We start from the raw sequence: 19855 nt of genomic DNA on the forward strand, positions 1-19855 counted from the left end.
AGAATTTGAACTTTTTTCACATCTTTGTCTAATGAATGCATTGTCCTGCTACTGATTTAGTTTAGACTACATGGCATCAAGAGGGTTCTCTAATGCTTTTGCTCCCATTCTAGCGCAAGTGAACTATGCATCCAGAGAAAAGGGATTTGTGAGCTGATCTCCTCCTTGGCCTGGTATGGTTTTGATATATTAATCAGATTCAAAACAAAAAAAAAAAGCAACCAAAATGCAACCAGGAGTCACTTGTGGAGATGGGTAGCAGTGCAAATTAATTGACTGATTCATTGAACGGAAGAAAGAATGAATGAACTCCTAACAAAGAGGGATGAATCATAAGCCATATTCTATGTAGTGATGCAATGACACGATTCACTCGTTTGTATCAGTTGTCATGATACAAAATATAAGTTGCATGCTGACTTGTTAACATAGGATTCACTGAACAGCTAAAACTACATTACCCATAAGCCATCTCTTAAGGAGACAGCGTTTAACCCTACAAATGCCAAACATTCTAACATACAGATCTATATGCTCTGGTCAGAGTTATATTGATCCAGCTGAGGAATTCTGGGAGTTGAAGTCCACAAGTCATAAAAGGACCAAATTTGAAGATCCCTGCTCTAGAACATCAGGACACATGTCAAGATTTTGATGAACCTGAAGCTTATTATGGCTGCCACTGGCCGCCCTGTTTCTTCCTCAGGAATTTCCACTCTGTTTTAGACTTCTCTAACCTAACACCCTGTTTGCCAACTGTACGGATGCAGAAGGGAGTGATCCAAGAGTAAATACCTGAGCCTGGCCTTGCTTTTGGCTACGGTGGTGATGCAGTACCGATGCACAGTGTAGAAGTAATCCTGGTAAGGGATACCCTGAGTGACCACTTCTGAGTCCACTACACAGCCTCCATTCTTGGAACTGGCACGGAAAAGAGTCTAGCGCCCAGCAGGCAAAGAGGAAGAGAAAAGCATGATAAACTCAGACATTCAGTTTTTAATGGCCATTCTTGGTCAATGCTATGCCTTTACCCATGCCCCTCAGTGTGTTCAGGTAACAGTCTGAAGGAAGCAGTGGCTTAAAAGTTAGCACAGGTAATCTTCAACTTATGACCACAACTGAGCCCAACATTTCTGTTGTTAAGTGAAACATCTGTTAAGTGAATTTTGCCCCATTTCATGACTATTCCTGCCAAAGTTTTTCAGTGAATCACCACAGCTGATAAGTTAGTAATATGGTTGTGAAGTGAATCTGGTTCCTTTGCTTGTCAGAAGGTCACAAAAGGGGATCACAAGATCCTGGGATACTGCAACCGTCATAAATATGAGTCAGTTGTCAAGCATCCGAATCACCTGGTCATGGGGATCTGCAACAGTTGTAAGTGTGTGAAAAATGGGTCATTAGTCGCTTTTTTCAAGTGCCTGTGTAACTTTGAATGATCACTAAATGATTTGTTGTAAGTCAAGGACTATCTTTACCGGGCCAGCCAATGGATCAAAATACCATGACCTTATAATAATAATAATAATAATAATAATAATAATAATAATAATAATAATCTACAAATAGAAATAGAAAGACTGTGGCAAAAGCAAGCAAGGGTAGTACCAATAGTAATAGGCTCCTTGGGTGCAATCCCAAAACAACTGGAGCACCACTTGAACACCATTGGCATTGACAAATTCGCTATTAGTCAATTGCAAAAGGCGGCCTTATTAGGAACTGCTTCCATCCTGCGACGATACCTGTAATACCATCAAACATCCACATCTGCCTATCCCAGGTCCTGGGTAAGGACTCGATAGGTAGACAAAATGCCAAATCCAGTCTGAACATCTGGCTGACTGTGCGATGATCCATAATAATAATAATAATAATAATATCCTGTGACGATACCTGCAATACCATCAAACATCCGCATCTGCCTATCCCAGGTCCTGGGTAAGGACTCGATAGGTAGACAAAATGCCAAATCCAGGCTGAACATCTGGCTGACTGTGCGATGATCCATAATAATAATAATAATGTTGGAAGGGACCTTGGAGGTCATCTAGTCCAGCCCCCTGCTCAGGCAGGAAACCTTATACCATTTTGGACAAATGGCTGTCCAGTCTCTTCTTAAAAACTTCCAGTGTTGGAGCATTCACAACTTTTGGAGGCAAGTTGTTCCGCTGATTAATTGTTCTATCAGGAACTTTCTCCTAAGTTCTAGATTGTTTCTCTCCTTGATTAGTTTCCATCTGTTGCTTCTTGTCCTGCCTTCAGGTGCTTTGGAGAATAGCTTGGCTCTCTTTTCTTTGTGGCAACCCCTGAGATATTGGAAGACTGCTATCATGTCCCCCCTCATCCTTCTCTTCATTAAACTAGACATACCCAATTCCAGCAGCCTTTCCTTATATGCTTTGGCTTCCAGTCCCCTAATCATCTTTGTTGCTCTTCTCTGTACTCGTTCTAGAGTCTCAGCATCTTTTTTACATCGTGGTGACCAAAACTGGATGCAGTATTGCAAGTGTGGTCTTACCAAGGCATTATAAAGTGATATTAATACTTCACGTGATCTTGATTCTATCCCTCTGTTAATGCAGGCTAACACTGTGTTGGCTTTTTTGGCAGCTGCAGCACACTGCTGTCTGTCCCTCTTCATATTTTTAGGAACCCGGTTTCCATACCTGGGTCTCTACCACCGGTGCAACCTTGGGGCCCAAAGGGTTACTGATAGGGATGGTGTAGGTAATGACGCGGCTTTGGTGACACTTGCTGTCTCCGCTCCATGAACTCAGTGCAACATCTAGGAAGAGGGAGAAAGAAAAGTTGGGGACAGGGTAAGAAAACCAAGTGGCAATTGAAATATTATCAGGATAATATTTTTAAAAAATGGTACGGTAAAGTCTTAGTTGATAAACACATTTAGTGAGCTTTGGATACAGTGAACACATGTTCTGTTCAAACTCTACATTCTTTTTTAATGGAAGTTAGTTCATTGAGTCAAGGTTTTACTGCAGCCCACACAATTTACATCATGTATGTAATTACGCAAATGACAAAAGCAGGCACAGATTTGAATTTAATGGACACCCGTTATCTTTGAAGGTTGCAAGGCTTTAGTATAAATGGCTTCCAGCAAAAAAAAAAAAATGCACATAAAAATCAGGCAGGACTCAATGTTTCAAAGGGTTGCTACCTGTTATAAATGCCCAGGGAACAGCCAGTTTAACTGAGGTCTTTTGCTCTGCTGAGGAACTATGATCCATTCTCACAACCATTAACTTTGAACTGAAAATGAAAGGGATCATAAGACTGAAAAGATGAATTCAACTGTGGGCAATCTATGGCTTGTGAGGGGTCTCCCAGCACCCCTTTTGCAGTTGTTGGAGCCCTCTAGGATTGGGGGAGGGGATTTAAGCCTGGGGATTTGGCTTGCTGTGAGGGAAGATTTTGAGGGAAAATGGTTGCCCTGTTTGCATCTTAACTCACCCAATATAGTGAAAAGGACCAAAATGTTTGCCCATGTCCTATCTGGAAATATTATATTATAACATCATCAGTCACACTTGCTGTAACCTTCACGGGAGTTAGATATGATGGATAAGGATATGGATATAGATATATGGATCCAGATATTTAAAAAGTTGACTTAAATCTGGGATGGGCAATATCTCCCAAGGTGGAGCCTACCAAAAGTAGGAGCAACAGACAACAGCCATGCCAGGAGCAGTTCCAAAATTGGTTGACAGCTGCTTAAAAGTGAAAACAATAATTTCCAGCACAATTCTAGGATCTGTTCTGTAAGACTGATTGAGCTGGATGGACATAAAAGAATTCCAGCGGCTGAACTATTTCCTCTTTGAAACCAATTTTCCTCCATGGACATTCAGGTGAAGATTCTCAGTCATCCAGGTCATGGTTGTCCCAAAGGTGCTTTTTCAAAAGGCAACTGGACTTTCTTTGTTTTTGTTTTTTTCTTGAAGACGTTTCGCTTTTCATCCAAAAAACTTCTTCAGTTCAATTCAGAGCTGAAGAAGCTTCTTGGATGAGAAGCAAAATGTCTTCAAGCAAAACAAACAAAGTCCAGTTGTCTTTCAAAAAATAGCACCTTTGGAACGTTCAAGTGAAGACTTTTAGATTTTCTTTCCAAGAGACTATGGATTAGGCTTTTTAGTATGACTGGCAAGGAGGAAGGTCATGTCTCTCTCAGTCAAGGAAGTTTGTAGTTGGCTGTTTATTCAAAAGCCTCCCAAATATTTATTCGATACATCAGCTGGAGACCAGGTTATGGAAGTCTAAGTTAATCCATTAAAATAGATAGAAAACAGCAGTGTCCTTCGTTTTTTGCCATGTCAACTCCTGCCTGAACTTTGCTCCCGAATGTCCACTGAGGATATCATTTGAAACAGTTTCTTCGCCCTCCTTACCTGTGAACTTGCGTTGATCCAAAAAGCTGTGTATGAACTGGGAGTCGCTGAAAAGCATTTGCTGCAGCCTCTCAGCACCAACATGATACACGGCGTTGATCAGGAGCCGCCCTGGCAAGTCTCTGAAGAAGGCTTCCACTTCAGCTGGAGAAAGGAGAATGAGAGATGTCGGATTAGATCTCCTAATCCAGTGGTGGCGAACCTATGACATGGGTGCCAGAGGCGGCACTCAGAGCCCTCTCTGCGGGCATGCACACCGTCGCCCCAGTCCTAGGTCTTCAGCTGGGTTTTATAAAACTTTTTCGCTTTAGGCCTCTGCCGCCATGTGCAAAGAAAAAAGAAAAAAAGGTTCAATCAGTCAATTTCAACTTCTTTTGGGGGAAAAAAAAGATCTTGCAGATTTGGATGAAGGGATAGATGGGGAACTCATCAAATTTGCAGACGACACCAAGCTGGCAGGAATAGCCAACACTCCAGAAGACAGGCTTAAGATACAGAAGAATCTGGACAGACTTGAACACTGGGCACTAACTAACAAAATGAAATTCAATGGTGAAAAAAGCAAGGTTCTACATTTAGGCAAGAAAAACCAAATGCACAAGTACAGCATAGGTGGCACCTTGCTCAATAGTAGTAACTGTGAGAGGGACCTCGGAGTCCTAGTAGACAATCACCTAAATATGAGCCAGCATTGTGCTGCAGCTGCCAAAAAGGCCAACACAGTGCTAGGCTGCATTAACAGAGGGATAGAATCAAGATCACGTGAAGTATTAATACCACTCTTCAATGCCTTGGTAATGCCACACTTGGAATACTGCATCCAGTTTTGGTCACCACGATGTAAAAAAGATGTTGAGACTCTAGAAAGAGTACAGAGAAGAGCAACAAAGATGATTAGGGGACTGGAGGCTAAAACATATAAGGAATGGTTGCTAGAATTGGTTATGTCTAGTTTAACGAAGAGAAGGACAAGGGGGGACATGATAGCAGTATTCCAATATCTCAGGGGCTGCCATAAAGAAGAGGGAATCAAGCTATTTTCCAAAGCTCCTGAAGGCAGGACAAGAAGCAATGGGTGGAAACTAATCAAGGAGAGAAGCAACCTAGAACTAAGGAGAAACTTCCTGACAGTGAGAACAATTAATCAGTGGAACAGCTTGCCTCCAGAAGCAGTAATTGCTCCAACACTGGAAGTTTTTAAGAAGAGACTGGACAGCCACTTGTCCGAAATGGTGTAGGGATTCCTGCCCAAACAGGGGGTTGGACTAGATGACCTCCAAGGTCCCTTCCAACTTTACTAATATGAATATGAATTACCACTGCAGCCACACCCACCCAATTGGCCACGCCCAGTCAATGGGCCACACCCACCCGGCACTCAACGATGCATAAGTGGGTTTTGGGTTGCAGTTTGGGCACTCAGTCTCTAAAAGGTTCACCATCACTGTCCTAATCTAAAATTACGGAAGAATTCAGGCAGGATGAAGATTACCCTCACCTTCATCTTGCGTGGAAGAGGAGGAATTGCTCATGTCGGTGGGGAGCTCTTCACTGGGAGGTGGGTCCCCCTCCGGGGGGGACACAGCAGGCCCTTGCAACAATTCATCTGGAGGGGGCTCTGTGGCTGAGGTCACTGTGTGGCTAGATGAAGCATCCATTTGGCTATCAGTGTTATCCTCCGGATCTTCCGCCAGCTACGGGGAAGCAAGTCGGCATTAGATTCAAGCCAGCTGAGCTTTGGGAATTGGCTCCATTAAAATACACATTTGGCCACAATTTGACATTCAGCATCCAGACAGCCAATGAGATATCAGCCAAAATATCTGCTGTTTATATGTTCTTGTCACCAAGCATGCAGCAGAAGGTAATACAGGCAGTCCCTGACTTACAACCATTTGTTTAGTGACTGTTTGAAGTTACAGGGACACTGAAAAAGTCCTTTTACAATATTCAATGGGACTCATTTCTAAATAGACCTGCATTGGGCTGTAAATAATTTTCAGAACTAAAATCTCTCTCCTTTTGTAAGTTGCAGGAGTTAAAATCATAAAACCATTTTAGCCAGATGTGCTTCAACAGATCAGCTTCATTTTTAAGGATTCTGAAATACCCTTGGACATTACCCAAATCTGTGAGACTCACTTGAAAAACAACCACAGAGTAAATGTACTGGAGTATTATTAGTCCAGGTATCTTAAAAAATACCCTTGATAGTCAAAGCAGAATTGAAAATTTCACCTGTTTGGGCAGCCTGAGAAAAAGGCTTTTATTAGGAGGGATGAAATCAAACAGAATTACTTTCCGCTCAAAAAGTATTTTAAACAATGGGAGAGCTTCCCATTTTCCCTCATGTGCTTTTGTTTTGTTTTTACTTAAAATTGAGGGTTGGATGTAAAGTCTTTGACATTATTATCAAATAGTCTTATGCTGTTGTTTGCAATGTTTAAGTTATGGATAGGCATGCAATACATATATACTTATAAAGCAAAGGAACAATTGTAGTATTTTAACCTGAGTCTTTTAATAGTTCAAAGGCATTTATTCCACTGCACCCAAGTGTAGAGACTGTTAGTTAGACTGTTAATGCATGTGTTTTGCACACTAAATGTTCCAGAATTAATATCTAGCATTTCTAGGTGGAACTAGAAAAAAAAAAAGACTTTTCTTTAGAGATACATCACCTCTCTGGGGAATATTGAACATAATGACCAATCTACACTACCTTCCTATATTTCAAAGATTCAGATAAAGTCCTTCACAAGCAGGTGGAGATTAATTTGACCTCTGTTCAAGGTATTCCACAGGATCTTATAGTTGGAAATGGCTGTTAGACTTTGGTACCAATCCATGTTACAACATCTCTGATAAATCACAATCTAGCTGCCCTTTGAATTACATCCAATGAAAGGAAGCCTATCTCAAGCTAATGATTCTATATATTTTTTAACATTCAATTGGAATCTGGCTTGCTGTTAACTCTGAACATTAATATTGCATGTCCTGTCCCTGGGAACTATGGAGAGTAAGCCTCCATCTTTCTTCAGTGATCCAATCCTGCTACATAAAAGTTTTCCCACAGGTATTATCTATTAAATCCTTTAACTTAACCCCAAGAGGACAAGGTTTGGGAGATAGCAACCCATAAACATCATGCAACTTTCCAAAGAATTTCCAAGATTATACTACTGAAATTTGGCGGTGTGGTTTTTTTTTTTCCTCCCTCCACCTACAAATAGATGATAAAATAAGTGCATTGAAATATGCAAAACAAACGAGATTTCTAGGGAGGGGAAAGGAAATTATGTGGAGCAGGTAATTTTTAAGAGGAGAATGGAAAAGTTTGCAATCAGCTTATCATGCATTATTGTAGGACAAGTAGTTCTTATGGGTACAAAATCTAGGAATGGACCTTCGTGACATTCCAGCTGTCTTCTGAATCCCCTATCCTCACCGATGTGGTCCCATCACTGCTGCTGGCCAGCGAGCTGATGCTGTGACTGGTGTCCCTTTTGTCCAGCAAGGGACTGGTGAACAGCTTGAGGTCAGTGCTGCAGCGGGAAGCCAGCTCAGTCAGGTCGATATCATCTCCAATTTCTTTGTGGCTTCTGTTGTGATCCAAAGACAAAAGAGAGGAAGATTTAAAAGGAGACTTCTGAACCAGCAAGGCTAATTTATGGAAGGATCAACCTTGAGAAAGGCTGATCACCATCTCGGGCAGATGGCAAAGAGACAGCTAAGAGGTATGGCTACAAGTTCCATTCCCTAACCCAGGAGAAAACTGTCCCAGCTGCAGGACAGTGGATGCTCACCCCAAACCGTTGAGATCATCAATGGGAGAAACGTAATCATCATCTTCGCTGGTCAAGCCAAGTTCAGAACCGTAGCATTGATGGACAATGTGCCAGAGTTCTCGTGGGGGCAACGTCTGGTGGCAATGGAAGAACACGACATTAAGAGACGAAACGAAGAAGTGGGCATATAGCACAGCTATTGAAAAGCTTATGACCATAAGTCAACATCTGTTTCAATTGTGGATTGCTGAGCAAGCTATAATTGACTGGGTTCACATATTGCCCAATGGCATAAACTATGGTTTTCAGTACATAATGGCTGCATTCATGCAACCTATTAAGTGTAGGGAACCATGGAGATGACTTTGGAGAAGGAAACTAGAAACTATTAGGGCCACAGAAAGTGCAGAAGAAGAAGCATGCATTAAGTCCAGCAAGGTGGGAAGTAGAGGTACTCCTCGACTTACAACCACAAATGAGCCCAAAATTTCTGTTGCTAAGTGAAACATTTGGTAAGTGAATTTTGCCCCATTTTACAAACATTCTAGCCACAGTTGTTAAGTGAATTACTGTAGTTGTTAAGTTAGAAACATGGTTGTTAAGTGAATCTGGCTTCCCCATTGACCTTGCTTGTCAGAAGGTCACAAAAGGGGATCACATGACCCTGGGATACTGAGACTGATAAAATGAGTCAGTTGCCAAGAACTTTGATCACATGACCATGGGGATGTTGCAACGGTCATAAGCGTGAAAAACGGTCATAAGTCACCTTTCTCAACTTCGAATGGTCACTAAACGAACAGTGGTAAGTTGAGGATTACCTGTATTAGAAAAAGGCTGGTTCCCCTTAATTCCCCGGGGTATGAGTAAAATGCAATCTGACCTGCAGGTTTCTATTACAATAGCCCAGTGTTTCCCAAACTTGACAATTTTAAGGCATGAGGACTATCGCAAAAAAAGTATAATTCTAGTCTTCCTATGGAATACATTTCTCCATCTGGTTGACACTAAGCCAGAACCAAGAAAGAACATGATGGTTTGGAACAGGCAACCTATGGCGCCCCAAGTTATAAATCCTAGCATCTTTCACCATTAGCCACAATTTCTAGGAAAGCTGGAAATTGTACTTCAACCGTATCTAAAGGATCAGAAAGTTTGTCTCCTTGGTTAAGCATCATGTTTGAATCTCATTTGTGGGTGTATCTGTTTCTATGGGTGTATCAAAGCTAATCAAGTCAGTATATAGGAGCCACAGGTGAAAAACCTTGAAACATGTCCCAAAGGTGCTTTTTCAAGAGGTAAGTGGACTTTCTTTGTTTTTCCTTGAAGATGTTTCACTTCTCATCCAAGAAGCTTCTTCAGAATTGAAGTAAAACGTCTTCCAAGGAAAAACAAAGAAAGTCCAGTTGCCTCTTAAAGAAGCACCTCTGGGACAACCGTGACCTGGATGACTGACCATCTCCACAGACAACCTTGAAATGTGATCAAATCTAGTCCACCACTCTGAGAACTGAGTTGTGGCAAATCCGAGGTGGCTTCTCCCCCAATGTGTTCCTACCTTGTCCAGAAGTGCATTCTGCCAAAGGCGAAAAATTAGCATGAAGCATCGGTCACGGGCGCCGAAGGATGTGAAGAAATGCTGGGAACCACAAAGAAGAACAATGTTAAGACTGGCCTTCCCAAAAGAAATTTGACTGCTGGGAACTTTCATTGCTTCCACTTGTATGTTGTATTTAGGCTGTGCTTTCTCAGGGACATAAAGAAACTTGCTTTCTGAAAATGTTAACTATTTTGGAGGGCTTAGGATGAGCAAGGGGACACCCATACTTGATTGATATTGATTTACTAAGATCTTTTGTTGTGCTTTAATATTTTCAATTGATCTTTCAATGGGATGGCCTTTCTTTCATGGTCTTATTTACTGCGAACTGCAGAGAATCTGATTGATTTAATTAATAGGTAGATAGTAGGTAAATAAATAGGAAGGAAGGAAGGAAGGAAGGAAGGAAGGAAGGAAGGAAGGAAGGAAGGAAGGAAGGAAGGTAGACAGAGGAACTAGAATTTATTCACCTGGATATGCACATTTGATTATGGAGCTGCAGGGATATTCCCTCATCACAGATGATCTCCAGGAGACAATCTATGTTTTTGTTCCTGCTATTCACACAGGTGGGTAGATAACCCTTTATCTATGTAGTGTTGCTCTTCCAGACATGACTGAACTACAACTCCCAGCATCCCCCAGCAGCAGTTATATTATCGCCACATGGTTGCTGGGACATATAGTTCAGCAGTGTTTCTCAACTTTGCCAACTGCATGAAATAGGGAATTCTGGCAATTGAAGTCCACGTAAAATGAAGACGCCAAGATTGAGAAATACTGTTCCAGCAGATCACCATATTCTCGACTCTCAGAAATTGCTTCTTGCCTCATAACATGCATTGTACAGATTGTGCAATGCATTCTTGCATGAATAATAGACTGAAAGATTACAATGATCCCAGGCAGAAATAATGATAGGCTTCTGTGAAATGGGCTCTGCTGTTTCAAACTGCAAACCTCAATACCAGAAGGAAACATCTGAGGCATCTGAGTGATCTTAAAGATTACAAGCCCTCCCTGGCTGTCTAACCACAATTGTTGATGAAGATTACAATCTAACAGACTTCCTGGATGTGCTTATCTTGAAAGGCACTTGCAAAGTGTGCACTGTTTTCTCTAAAGTGTGCAGCCATAAGTCATTAAACTCTGCAAAGAAAGGATGGCTCCACATTAAATGGAGCAGTAAAATGATTTTCTACAACCACTCTAGAGATAGGGACACACCCATTTTGCTTTGGAATTCTTTATACCTGATGTGCTTTCTCTGTTCTAGGACGCTGCCCTGCTGATTAGGGCCATAAATCAGGAGGAGATGCCCCTGAGATAAAGACCTCACCCTTGCACAGCAAAGATGCCAGCAGAAGAATGTAAGAAGTCTAGGGCAGGAATGAGACAGGGAGAACTCGTGCTTTTTCAAAAGGCAAATGGACCTTTCTTTGTTTTTTACCTTGAAGATGTTTTGTTTCTCCAGTTCTGAAGAAGCTTCTTGGATGAGAAGCGAAACATCTTCAAGGAAAAAACAAAGAAAGGTCCAGTTGCCTTTTGAAAAAGCATCTTTGGGACAAACATGACCTGGATGACTGAGAATCTCCATAGGCAGACAGGAGAAAGAAGAGAAACAGTCAACAACAAGACAGTTAGGCTCTCTCTTCTTGCACAGGATTGCAACATTTTCTAGGAAGAAAGATAACCCAGATTTATGGGTAAAATCTATTCAAGTATTTACACTGTGCAGAAGGTCCATCGTGTGCCCCCAACACTTTGAAAAATGAAGAAGAGAGAGAAGGAAGCTGGGACAGAGAAAGGCTGGTATCCTTTGGTTGGGCCTCAGACACCATATTTTTTTCTCAGTGGCACTGAGCATTCATGTGCAGCTTCAGAATGGCTATTCTGGGGAATTCTGGGAATTGAAGTCTACACATCTTCAAATTGCCCAGGTTGAGAAACACTGATCTAGAACAAGGATGGGAAGTTTCCACCACTTAATGCCCAACTGAAGATCCAGATTCAATCCTGGATATTGCAGATTTCTGCCAAATCCAGGAAAAAGCCATTTTATAAAATTAGCTGGGGCACTTTGCAGCCATCCATTTCTGAATTTTGCAGTCCTCAAAATCGTCTCTGGTCACAATACAGGAAGCAAACTCTCGCAGGAGGTTTTGAGTCAGAAAATATACACATAATGAAAGGGAACCTTTAATGCTAGAATAGAAGTAATGCAGATTAAATCAAATTTTCCACAGTGGAAAATCTTGGCCCTGTTCTCATGTATAAAGTGACTGTTTTGTGTCATTTCCTCATTGGGGAAAAAAAAAAAGCTAAATAAGGCCCCACACCTTAAAAAATAAGGAGGGGGAGGGGGGATTGCTACCCATTTGTTTATTTATTATTTATTTATATGGCTGCCAATTCACATAGAGATGATTCCAGGCCAGTGGTTCTCAACCTGTGGATCGGGACCCCATTTGGGGTCGAACGACCATTTCACGGGGGTCGCCAAACAACGCAGTCCGCCATTTTTCCCCCCTTTTCCTTAGCTGTGCTACTCCTTTTTATTCTATTGGCTTTTGAAAGCCAATAGAATAGACACTCTTGAATAGAGTCTAATTCTATTGGCTTTCAAAAGCCAATAGGAATTGTCCAGGCTGTCTCTGCCCTGCTGAGCCCGCCAAAAGTCCCATTCTGCAAACGGTGCTGCACCAGTTGAGTAGTCCTCGACTTACGACCGGTTGAGTAGTCCTCGACTTACGACCAGTTGGGGGGTCACGGCATTAAAAAGGTTGAGAACCACTGCTCCAGGCAATCAGTCCAAGTATAAGCCCCCCACTTCTAAAGTTATTTTCTACTTTTATTCTAGTCTACTTTATTTTTATTTAACTTTTAAAGTTTATTTTAATTTTATTCCATTTATGATTATTTTAATTTATTTTTATTCCACTTTTGCGAGTTTTTTTTTTTCTACAACAGGCAAGTAGATTCGTGCAGCTTCAAATTGCTTCAGCGGTAGAGATGGCTACAGATAACCCGATGACAGATGACAAAGAAAGCGCAGTTTTTGCAACACATGAAGAAAATCAGAGACTGGAGCCCTTTTTTTTTAGCAAATTATAAAATGCAATACCTTGGAAATGACAACATCAATCCCTAGGCTTGATCTCACCTTCTCGGACTCTGTGCAAATCTGAATTGCGTTGGGGATCAGCTTGGCAGTTTTTTCCTTCTTGATGCATATCACCTCCTTGAGCTGGATGGAGATCTATCATGGAAAGTCAACACAGAAGTTAGAGGCAGTGACAGGCAGAGCTAAAAGCAACCAGAAAGAATCCCAGATGGAGCATCTACCGTGGTCTCCCATCGAAAGATGTTGCTGTAAAAGCAGATCCAGTTTTCCGATAGATAAAGCCGACCTTGAAGGAGGATGTCACGCTGCAACGCACAGGAGTAATCTAAGGAGACAGGAGATATCAGGGGGCATGGAAAGGGAGATGGAGAAAGTAGAAGTTAAAATGGGAAATTATCCTTGCAGCCTGGTACTAAGGGGGCTGCAGGCCCAGAAATATTAATCAAACTTCTGACATTTTTATTTCAGATACAGGTAATCCTCAATTTATGACTGCAACTGAGCCAGGAATTAGGGTTGTAAGTTAAAAGAGGATCATCACATGACTATGCCTGATTTTTATGACCTTTTTTTGCATGGTCGTAAAGCAGATGCAGTGGCCATTAAGCAAATGCTGCTATTCTTAAGTGAACCAATTGTTTACAATGGGCAGTTTTTGACAGAAACCAGAGGTAAAAAAAATCAGTTTCGGGGGGGGGGGGGGAGAACAAAACAAAACACTGTAAATTGTGGTCACAAGACTGCAAGACACTGCAAATGGTTGTAAATGTGACTGCCAGTTGCTCAAAATGCAATTATGTGACCACCCAGGGGCGGTGGGGTAGCCATTGGAACTTCAAATTTGGGTTGTAAGTATCTTTTGAAGGGCACAGTCGTAACTTTGAATGGTTGCTAAGCAACCAATCATACATTGAGGCCTACCTGTACATTGGCTATGCTCACACACAGTATGGTTAACCTACTTGGGAACCCATTTTTAAGGTTATGTCCCACCCTTTGAACTATAAACTAAATCAACACGCAATATATTATGCCACCAAACCCAAAACACTATCCTAGCCAAAGCTAAAACCAGCTATATCTTGCACGTTACACAATTGCAGCAGTGGACTTTGTAACTGAGAGCCAGAGATAGACAGCATTTAAAAAAAAAAAAGAGTGCTAAACATAGCTGTGACAACTACAAACCACCAGTGCTTTTAAAAACCCAAGGCATTTAAAACATATCTAGACATGATAATTCCAATTCTTGCCCTCCTTATATTTTTCCCCCCTTTGCTTTAAGTGCTACCCTCTGGAATGTTGAGCTATTTGAAGATCATCATAAACCTCTGAAGTGGCAAGCATTCCAAGATTGGAAATTACCCACAGAAATTGCTGCTGACATCCAGCCCCCAAACTGAAAGAAATAAGAGGAAAAACACTAGGTTTTTCTTCCCCCTTAAGTTTCATAATTTCCCCCACTTTCCAAAGTTGTTCTCCCAATATCTTGCACCATCTTTATGCAGTCACCGATGAGTGATGTGTCATCAAACTGGTGTTAACTCTTAGCGACTACAATAGGTAGATTTTCTCCTGGATGATCTGCCCCTAACTAGGTCTTTCAGGTCTTCCAAGCATGCAGCCATCACCACTTGAATTGAGTCTTTACTAATGGTTGTCCTCTTTCCCAGCTTTACAACCTTGTCCAGAGAGCTGGGTCTTCACACAATGTGTCCAAAGTAGAATAATTTAAGCCTGGTCACTTCTGCTTTGAGTGAGAACTCTGGGTTGCTGTTTGAAGGTCCATTTGTTTTCTTGGCTATCCGTGGTATTCTCAGAGATCTTCTCCAACTCCAAAGTTGGAGTCTCCAAATCCCAAAGAGTCAATACCCTTTCTCTCCTGCTTCTTCAAAGTCCAACTTAGCCTTCCATTGAGGTCACACAGAATATCATAGCTAGTTCCAACCATTATGAAGTCTCTAACCCTTGCAAGTGATCCTATTTGCCCAATTCATCCACTCTGTTATTTAGATCAGAGGTCCCCAACCTTTTGGGCACCAGGAACCGATTACATGGAGAGAGGTTTTTCCGTGGACCGGAGGGGGTGTGGTTTTGTGTGCTGCCTGCATCCTGCAGATGGGGCTTTGCTTGTTTGAGTGGACTGGTTGCTAGCATGCCGCAGCCCGGTACTGGTCCACAGACTGGGGGTTGGGGACCCCTAATTTACAGTAGATCCAAGCCCAGGCCATTCCCAACCCTCATCTCCTCTGGTGCCTCACCTACAAGAAGACGCTCAGCTTCAGGCAAGCCTTTGAAGATCCTGCGGAAGTCTTCATTGCGTTGCTTGTACGTGGGACTCAACATCTGCCAATACATAAACAGAGGCTTTAGGATGAAATGGTCTCCTTACCTTCAGCTTAACCTGCCTTTCCAGCCTGGCATTCTCCAGATGGTTTTGTCAATCAACATAGTCATATCTGCTGGACTAGGTCCTTTCTTCACAAAACACCCAAATCAGAGAAGACCTATAGCCACTTCTACCACTAGAAGTGGACTCTAGGGAAGAAATTAGTTACAGGGTCTGACAGCAATGTTTTCACCAAGAAGATAAGGGTTCCAAAAGAATGAGATTATGTCTATTTATTAGCTTTAAAAAGAAATTATTCCTGCCTTTCCTTCAAGGAATTAAAATAGCATATTAACATTTCCCCATTTGTTTCACCACAATCCTGTGAGATGGGTCAGGCTGACAAGCTGGTCAAGACTGCTCACAGCACTTGATAATGGGAGATCTGAAAATAGGTCTTTCCTGCACTATAGTATTTTTTTTTTTGCTAGGTTCACACAACACTCTTGAGGCTGGTTACTAAACTAACTCATTTTCTGCATTCTGTACATTATACTGAACGTGAAATCAGCCATGCAGATCGAATTCATAAACTAGGCTAAGCCACAAAAACAAAACTAAACCCCTATTAACCAAAGCTAATGCAATATGCTAATGTTATAACTTTAGTTGATTTGTTTATATGGTGGTGTGAACTCAACAACTGATTATCTCTTGCTAAGTAAACAGGGGCTGATTATCTCAAGGAGAGAGAAAAAGATAGGTACTGAACAAAATCAAGGATGTGAATTGTGAACTGAGTAGCTGCCTCAATCCCTTGTTAGATTTATATCTCGTCTTTCAGAAATATAAAGGTGGCATACACAGCGCTCTCTCCTATTTTCCCCCCACAACAAGCCAGTGATGAAGACAGGGTTGACAAGGAGGGCCTGGCCCAAGTCCCCCAGGGTGCTTCTGTGGCTGAGAAGAACTAGAATATGTTCCCCTCCATTCCTAGTCTAGCACCTTCTCCATTATTCCACTGTAACCTAATAAAATTGTCTTTCTTTCTTTCTTTCTTTCTTTCTTTCTTTCTTTCTTTCTTTCTTTCTTTCTTTCTTTCTTTCTTTCCTTTTCTTCCTTCCTTCCTTCCCTTCCTCCCTCCCTCTCTCCCTCCCTCCCTCAAGCACATACACATACATCTAAAAAGAAGAGGACAAAACAAATTCTGCATGCCTCCCCAATTATCAGCCCTGTAATCATACCACAGACCCCATTCTAGGGGAGGAAAACTACACATTACCCATTTGTGGAATTGAAGGGAAAGTGAACGAGAAATACCAGAAGTTTTATGAAGGAGAGGGGTGAGGAGGGAGGGAGGGAGGGAGGGAAAGAAAGAAAGAAAGAAAGAGAAAGAAAGATAGATAGATCTGTATCTCTTACTTTGTCTGGATGAAACAGCCGCCAGCAGCATGTGAGGAAAACCTAGGTTTGTCATAGCAAGCAAGACCAACCATGATCCAGAAGGTAAAGGGTTGCAGACCACATCCTGATGGTTTTGGACAAAGAGGAGAGAACTGTTGCAGCTGGCGGGGAAGGGAAGGATGAACGAACCAACTAAGGGAAAAGTTCGGGTGCCAGCAGCACAGGAGAGGATGGCTGTAGGCTCAACCCAGGAAGGGGTTTTAAGAGTAGGAGAGAAAACAAAGGTGGGACAGGCCACAGTGCGCAAAGTTCAAAGGACGAGAATTCAAAGAATGGTTAAAAGCTTGGAAAAAGAAAAAGCCTGGAGGGAAAATTTGGCTCCCGAATGGCGCTTTGAAGATACAAGAAAGGAGCTTTGCAGGTACAAGACGATTCGGTTTTTCCAAAGGCAGGGAATCCTGTTGGCAGAGAGGGGTGGGAAAGACAACTAGACAGAAACTGGTGATTATCAGAAAAAGAGAGGGGGGGGGGTCTGGAAAGTTTTTTTCTGGAGCCTTGAAAGGCACAACTGGAGTCCCCCCCCTCCAAGGAGAGCTCGAGTTACGCCGTCCAGCCATTGGCTGAGGGCACCTGGGTGTTGCTTAGAGGAAACAAAGGGGGTGGGTGGGGAGAAGGGTGTCAGGCTTCACTTAACCATTTCCTGCCCGCAGACGGAATTTATTCCCTGCCAAAGAAAACAGCAGAAGCATAATCTGTAATCCTGGCGAAGGGCCTTGCCTTTCAAAGATCCAGGGGATTGGAAGGGAGGCTGCTTTTAACTGGGGAGGGTGTGTGTGAGAAAGGAGCCCTACACATGCCTAGCATGAGAATGGCTGCATTCACACAACCCACTTAACCTGGTTCCTGAATGAAACCATCCCCTCTGTTCAAAGCACTGAGCCATAAATTAAGAGGGCAGACCCGCTGTGCAGCAAATGCTAAACTATTAAAACTTAACTACTAAAACATGGCATGCCGTGTGAACACAATCAGTGTGGAATTAGATGCCTGTAACTCTGGTCCCAGAGACAAATGTGAGGGTTGAACTCTGCTCCAAACCTGGGCCAGTGTTTATTTACTCTTCTGCCTGTTTATATTCTGCGTTTTTCATCTTCCCTCTGGGAATATTCCCAGGGCATATCTAATGCCAAGTATTGTGCAGAACCAAACCAGGATCGCAAAAAGTAGACTCGAATCATAGAACTGTGAAGTTGGAAGGGACCACAAGGATTACCCAATCCAATCTTCTGCAATGTGCTGGAAACATAATTCAACTTTCTCTGGAGGCGTGGCTGTCAAGGACCTCCAGAGATGGAGAACCCATCACCTCTGTAGGTAAAGATGATCCTGCATTTATGACCAGTTGTTTAGTTACCATTTGAAGCTATGACAGACCTCCCCAAGGTGACTCTTGATAGAATTCCAAAATTCTAACAGCCAATTCCCCTCCCTCCTTCCCCACAATTGCCTGACTGCATTTCAGACACTCGCCAACCAGTCCACAAGTCCACATTTATGGCTGTTTGCAGCACCAGAATCACACAACTGCATTGTGTGATGTTTTTGATGCAAACCGCCATTTATGTCTGGGTTTTGGCAAAAATACCCTACAGCAAACAATGGATTCTCTTTATGACCATGGCATTTCCTTAACGACCACCATAAAAATGCCATAAAACTGGGTTGATCATGTGGGTGGCCTGCTTTGTGATTACATTACCGAACCCAGAGCATCCCTTCACAGATGGAATATTATTTTGAGTTCAAATCCACACTCAGCCATGAACCTTGTTGGATGATCTTGAATCGGACACATCCTCTCCCCCTATGCCCCTCCCCACACATTTGTTATGCAGATAACACAAGCAACAGGGAGAAAGTCGTGTGTTTTCTTACATGGCTGAAAAAGAGGCTATAAAGATGATAAAATCAATCAACATAAATATTATTATAGGTAATCCTTGTCATGCAGTCACAATGGAGCATGGAATTCTAGTTATCAGTTATCGCAGTATTAAGCTGAGGCATCACCTGGATGGACTAGATTTTACAACCATTTTTGCAATGGTTGTAAAGTGAATCATGGCAGTTGTTAAGTGAATCAGATGGCCATTCAGTGAACAAGCAAATCCAGAATATCCAATGGCTACTTGGATGTATTTTACATGTACAAGTAGTCCTTAATTAGTGACCACAATTGGGACTGGCAAGTAAGTCCTTAAGCAAAACCGTCAGTAAATGAAGCCATGACTGTGCTTATATAGGTAGTCCTCGACTTACGATCATAATTGAGCCCAAAGTTTCCATTGCTAAGCGAGACCTTTGTTAAGTAAGTTTTGCCCCATTTTACAACTTTTCCTATCACAGTTGTTAAGTGAATCACTGCAGTTGTTAAGCGAATCTGGCTTCCCCGTTGACTTTGCTCATTAGAAGGTCGCAGAAGATGATCACATGACCCCGGGACGCTGCAACCATCATAAATATGAGTCAGTCACCAAGATCTCAATTTTGATCCCGTGAGCATGGGGATGCCACAACTGTCATTAAGTATGGAAAACGGTCATAAGTCACTTTTTTTCAATGCCGTTGTAACTTTGAATAGTCACTAAATGAACTGTTGTACATTGAGGATTACCTGTAATCTTTTTTCAGCTTTCCTTGGCTTTATGGACCTACAAACATTTGTCAGTGCAATGATTGTTCACAAAGTTCACCATTGTAACTGCAAACTAGACAAGGATATCTGTTGGTGCTTCCCCCCTTCAGCTCAGTCAGATTTGTCTATTTAAATGAGATTTGATTTCTAACAAACAAAACTCCACCAGGCAACACATTCTCGATCATTTGGCCAAACGCCAAATTTCCAAACTAAATAGTTAAGTATCCACTTTGCAAACAAAATGGTGGGACACCCTTTCAGTGGCACCGAGCAACAGTTCTTCAAAGCTAGTCTTCCAATCTCAAATGCAATTTACCACGGTCTGTTTCAGATCTAAACTGGGCACGAAGATCAATTTATAAAGTCGTCGTCACCACCACCACCAGCAGCAGAAGAATTTCTAAATCTCCTTTTGCACTCTGGGTTTCAACCCATGTCAAAAGTACTGAAGTTAATCTAAAAGAAAAGCTGGGGGATTGGTGGTGTTCCCAAACAAT

General features: G+C 42.1%; 1 protein-coding gene across 6 annotated transcripts in view; it reads right to left on the bottom strand.

Moving 5' to 3' along the window:
* The window catches only part of GRAMD1A (GRAM domain containing 1A), a 52482-nt gene that overhangs the window by 16337 nt on the left and 16290 nt on the right, over positions 1–19855 (bottom strand). For 4 of the 6 annotated variants that reach the window (XM_039325559.1, XM_039325557.1, XM_039325555.1 and 1 more), the window contains 10 exons: positions 15189–15273; positions 13149–13252; positions 12967–13062; positions 9762–9842; positions 8222–8337; positions 7822–8017; positions 5911–6106; positions 4413–4556; positions 2670–2788; positions 796–938 (listed from right to left, as the gene is read on the bottom strand). In XM_039325559.1, coding sequence (XP_039181493.1) covers positions 796–938; positions 2670–2788; positions 4413–4556; positions 5911–6106; positions 7822–8017; positions 8222–8337; positions 9762–9842; positions 12967–13062; positions 13149–13252; positions 15189–15273 — 1280 coding nt within the window. Of the gene's footprint in view, positions 1–795; positions 939–2669; positions 2789–4412; positions 4557–5910; positions 6107–7821; positions 8018–8221; positions 8338–9761; positions 9843–12966; positions 13063–13148; positions 13253–15188; positions 15274–16678; positions 19034–19855 lie in introns of those variants that run through there. The other 2 variants (XM_039325560.1, XM_039325558.1) reach the window with 2 other exon arrangements.

The sequence above is a fragment of the Crotalus tigris genome, unplaced genomic scaffold, assembly GCF_016545835.1.
Source record: "Crotalus tigris isolate CLP2741 ecotype Arizona unplaced genomic scaffold, ASM1654583v1 scf7180000024338.4412243, whole genome shotgun sequence".
Lineage (NCBI taxonomy): Eukaryota > Metazoa > Chordata > Lepidosauria > Squamata > Viperidae > Crotalus > Crotalus tigris.